The sequence below is a fragment of the Rutidosis leptorrhynchoides genome, chromosome 4 (assembly GCF_046630445.1).
Source record: "Rutidosis leptorrhynchoides isolate AG116_Rl617_1_P2 chromosome 4, CSIRO_AGI_Rlap_v1, whole genome shotgun sequence".
Taxonomy (NCBI): domain Eukaryota; kingdom Viridiplantae; phylum Streptophyta; class Magnoliopsida; order Asterales; family Asteraceae; genus Rutidosis; species Rutidosis leptorrhynchoides.
The window spans coordinates 632,847,606-632,852,742 of NC_092336.1; the positions used below are offsets into that span (position 1 = coordinate 632,847,606).

The 5,137-nt window shown below is 38.9% G+C and overlaps 1 protein-coding gene across 1 annotated transcript; it reads right to left on the reverse strand.

Annotated features, from left to right (window-relative positions):
- Window positions 1–2,164: 2,164 nt before the first annotated feature.
- Window positions 2,165–3,021, reverse strand: LOC139843124 (uncharacterized). The gene is made up of 2 exons (XM_071833198.1): window positions 2,755–3,021; window positions 2,165–2,515 (listed from the first exon to the last, which is right to left on the reverse strand). Exons 1-2 carry the CDS (start codon window positions 3,019–3,021, stop codon window positions 2,165–2,167), a joined length of 618 nt encoding a protein of 205 aa, XP_071689299.1.
- Between the last annotated feature and the right edge of the window lie 2,116 nt (window positions 3,022–5,137).

Below are 5,137 nucleotides of genomic sequence, written 5' to 3' on the forward strand. Positions count from 1 at the left end.
GAATCGTTGAGTTTATCAAGATTATTATTAAGTCAATTATAGTTAGATATATTATGAAATGGTATGCATGCCGTCAATTTCCGTTGTAATGAAAGATTTTCTTTTCAAAAACGAATGCAATGTTGTAAAATGTACCATATAGAGGTCAGGTACCTCGCGATGTAATTAACTGTTGTGAATCGTTTATAATCGATATGGATTTCGTCCGGATGGATTAGGACGGGTCTTTACAGTTACTTAAAATTTCTTGTCAATTTAGTGTCTTAAGTTTATACAGTTGGTGGGTAGGTTGTATATATGGGTTATAGATACATTATGCTTGTATCTGTAGTAAAATACATATAATGTATAGTTTACTACAGTATAATAATACAATATATAACTTGTTTATTAAAAATAAAAGCTCACGAATAAACTCACAAATAATATTTGATTTACAATGAAAATATAAGTATATTAATGTAAAATTAAATATATTTACGCATGTTAACAGGTATACCGTGAATTTCTCAAACGAGTATCACGGATTTATGGTCGGAGTTTGACTGTCGCAGGTATCATATATCCACGACCACCCGACACCGTCAACGGGTACAAATTTTTACTCGTATGATACCCACGGGTAAAAAAAATTTAAGTTTACCACCCATCGCTGATACGAATACCTGCGGGTCACGAGTTTTTTCCGCTGATTGTCAACACTAATGGTGTAAATAAAAATATGGTATAGTTTTTACATGGGCAATGATAAATTCACTATCTTTATTTTATAAATTCCTCATAAATGTACATTAACAAGTTGTAATGTATAACTTTCAAATAAATAAACATTTTATGATGATTTTGTCAAAAAAGATAAAATTACGACATTGATCTTTAATGTTTGCCTGAAATTTATAGATTGACCTAAAGTATTTCTTTTATGTGAATGACCCAAATGTTTGAAATTCGTGCGCGGTTGGTACCTGATTTTAATGGACGTTAATTAAATCACATGCCAAGAACCGATACCGGTACCGAATACCGTCAGTACGGTATTTCGGTACCGATACTGGTACGGTACCGGTTCAGTTTCGATATTTCGGGAAATTTCCTCATGCCTAGATAATACTTCATCACCTCCGTCTTTATATCTATTATCTTCATCTTTTATCCCTATCTTAATCTCCAATACCATTATAATATACGTTTTTTTTTTTCTTCTTCTTGAAAAGCGAAGATTTTATAAAAGAAAAAGGAGAGAACAACAGAGGGTGGACAATCCCTTTTTCCAGCATTAGAGGAGCATCTTCACACGAATCAATACTAAGTCCTCAGCACGTATGAAGTCCTTCGATTTCGGAGATTAGAGAGGCTGCTAAATCAAAGCCAAAACTCGAGAATTGTTACACTATATATGTTAGATCTATACACTAAGAGCTTATGCACTATATACAATTACAACCCATACATGGAAGATCTAAATACTGAACTCACGAAGTCATATCCTAGTAGAATGACGGGTTTGTCAACCATTGGTTCCAATCTAATATTTTATTGCGCGACCTATTGGATATCCACTCAAAACTTTTGATTTGAATTTCGTTTAGAATTACCGACCCGGGCCACCATGTATTCTTGAATATCATTTGGTTTCGATTCTTCCAAATGTAGTACCCGCATACCCATTCCATTGCTTGCCACAACTTGATTCCTCACTTTGATTTGATTTTTGGATGTCGTCCCTCAAAAAGTTCTCGAACGCTATAATTATTTCCCGCATCCAGATTCCACCATTTAAACAATCTATCCCAAGTAGCATATGCATGCTTACAAAGAACTAGCAAGTGATCTATTGACTCGGTAGCGTCGTTACAAGTAGGACAACGCACCGAGTTCAAGTCGATACCCCTTTTATCTAATTCGGTAAGCACCGGAAGCCTTTTTAATCTTGCCCTCCACACGAAGATCCCGACTTTTTTGGGCAGCAGGTTGTTACTCAAAGTACCTACAGGCGGGTTCGAAGTAGATAAAGTGCATTCATCAATCATACGGGCTAGTTTTTTGGTTGTGAAATAGCCCGAATGATCTTCTGACCATACCCATTTGTCCACATCCGAACCGGAACTTGGAAGTGCAATTATTTCAGTCATAAGTGCTTCTAGATCAGCCATGTTTCTGGCTATCAGGTTACGCTTCCAATTCCAATTGAAGCTGCATCCATTTCCGCCTTAAGTAAGTATAATCTTCCGAATCTGCATTTTAAAGTAGAATTCCCAACCCAAATATCATCCCAAAAACGAGTCCCATTCCCATTCCCGATAACTTTGTGAAAACTGTCAGTAAAGTTGATTTCATGATCCTTCAACCCCACCCCGTTTTTAGTGATATTAAACCAAGTTGATCCCAAATTGATTCGATTTTCATTTTGCCGAAACAAAGTGCTCCTCGATACCCCCGTTTTGACCGTAAATGCTTTTGATGATTTGCGCTCAAAGTGTATTGTTTTCCACTTTAAAACGCCACCACCATTTCCCTAACAGTGCACAATTTTTCCATTTAGAGACCCAATCCGGCAATCCCTAACCCTCCCGAATCATGATCATTGATGATAATGTCCCACTTTACCCAAGAAAGTTAGTTTTTATTTTCGTTCCCGCCCCAAAAGAAATTACGTCGAATTTTTTCAAGAGAGTTTAACACACCTTGGGGAGCTCAGAATAAGGAGAAATAGTACAACGGTAAGCTACTAAGAACGGACTTAATGAGGGTTACCCAACCACCAAACTGCAACGTTTTCGATCTCCACTTCGAAAGCCTAGACTGAAATTTTTCTATGACGGGATCCCAATCAATAGCCTTGTTCATTTTAGAACCAATAGGTAGCCACAAATAAACAAATGGAAAATTCCCCACTTTACAGCCAATTCGATCGGCCATAGCACTCACCTCGACATTATCAACTCCAATACCGTATAGGCAACTTTTGTGGAAATTGACTTTCAAACCCGACACAATTTCAAAGGATTTTAGGAGCTTCATGGTGTTGGTAAGATTTGAACGACTCCATTCGCCAAAATAGATTGTATCATCCGCGCATTGTAGATGCGAGAGGAGGACTTTATCGTTCCCGATTTTGACTCCTTTGATGATCCGGTTTCCAACAGCAGCTTTAGATAGAAGGTTGAGGCTCTCGGCGGCTATTATGAAGAGGAATGGAGAAAGGGGGTCGCCTTGGCGTACACTAAATCAAATCAAATTTCTAAATCCTAAACTAAATTAAAATTTACAAATTAATATACCGTAATCAAACCTCTATCTTCATATTCAATGAACCCTACGTACAAAAGATTTGGCCTAATTGATGATCAGAGGTTATATACTTACAATATTAGTTATTGAACTAAAGGGAGTATATCTGATTTTTGTGCATCAAATTGAATCTGAATTTGGGATTAGGAACATAATTGGGATATGTTTCAAGGAGTCATGCTATAGTCGCAACTAATAAGTTTCTAAGAAAAATTACGATTTAAAGTGTTTTTAAATAATTTCGAACTATTATGCATTTGAATGACCTTTTTTTACATTGGGGATCATGTTCGTATTTATTCATTCTTTTTTATTTTATCAGGCTTCTTATTAAGCTCTGGAAGTGTAGCCCCGAGAGAGTAGAAAATAAAATATGAATCACAACCGGCAATCGAACTAATTTAAACAGAGGATGAAAGTGCACTCACTGATTATCTTGCCTCATTAACTGACTACACACTGCATCACATTAGAAGTAAAGATATAAGTTTGTTCTTTCCATTCCTTCTGGTAAGCATTTAATTAGCTCTTTTTTTCTCCCTCGAACATTTTCATCTTCAAGGTACACAAATCTATTAATTATAGAGGAAACTTGATACATATTCAACACTTATCATAAACAGGCACTCCCGTTCTCGAGCTTTGTGCAGATGTACTTTTCCATCTTTCTTCTCTGATCATCACCACCGACTTCTCCCTTCTTTTCCTCTCAACATTTTGAAGGGTTGGTGTTGATGTCCTCTCCGACCACCAGCATCTCGCCGGTGGTTCGGTGATTCTAACTTTTTTGCTCTTTACTTGCTTTTCTTCCTCTTTCCCTAATCCGTCTACTCAAAAGCTTTTCCGGTGGTTTCAGCTTTTTCCATCGGCTTCGTGGTCCTTTCTCTCGTTTTCAGGCGACGAGTGGTAATGTTTCAACCCTTCCACTCTGAATGACGATGGATTTGGTTCATGTGCTTTGAATCTTGCTTTTTTTTCATCAGTAAGCCTTCTCTCTGGTCTGATCTTCATGTATGACGGAGGTCTCTTCCGGTGGCTTCCTCTTAGCCGGTTACAGGCGACGAACAATTTGTGTTCTGTGACCGAATTTGTGGGGTGACCGAAATTTTGCTCGGATTTCCGTCTTTTTTGTTCGATTTGGGGCTGTGATGGTGATTCTTCTTTCTTTCATATCATTTTTTTGAAAAATGGCGGTTTTGCTTCACCCTCTTCTCACCTCCTTGGGTCTGCTTCGTTGAATGTGCTCGCCGGAGTCTGACGAACTGGTCGGATGTTTGACAGGTGATCGTTTTCGGCTAGGTAGTTTAGGTTTTGTGTGGGCTTGTTTGGTGTTGTGGGCTTTAGGTTCGTTTGGCCCTTGGCGGTTTCAGTAGGTTCAATCCCACTCGCTCCATCTTCCTCGTCGTCAGTTTCGGCTCGGAACGGTCCGGTGTTGTTGCCGCCTTAGTGACTTTAGGGTTGTTAAGCGCCAAAAGATTAGTATCCTGAAGTAGTTTTCTCGGTTGGTGCCCGATCTTCCGGATGGTAGGGCTTTGACAGGTTAGGGTTTCCGAGCTGACTGCTGTTGGATTTGCTTGGTTGTGCTGACTAACGGGGTTATGATTTGGGTTGCTGGTTGATGCGGTCTCGAGGTGGGTGTTCTTGGGTTGCCCGACGAGCGATTTGGGTTCAATGCTATTTGTTTTGGGTTGATGTGGTTTGGTGGGTGGGCTCGTGGATTGGTGTTCGTCGTTGCTGACTTCGATTCAGGTGAGAACTTTTTTCAGGATTCGGTGGTCTAGGCGTCGGTTACCTCAAGGAAGCATCAGCTTCCATTGTATCAGGGTTTTTTCTCGATTATTGTTGT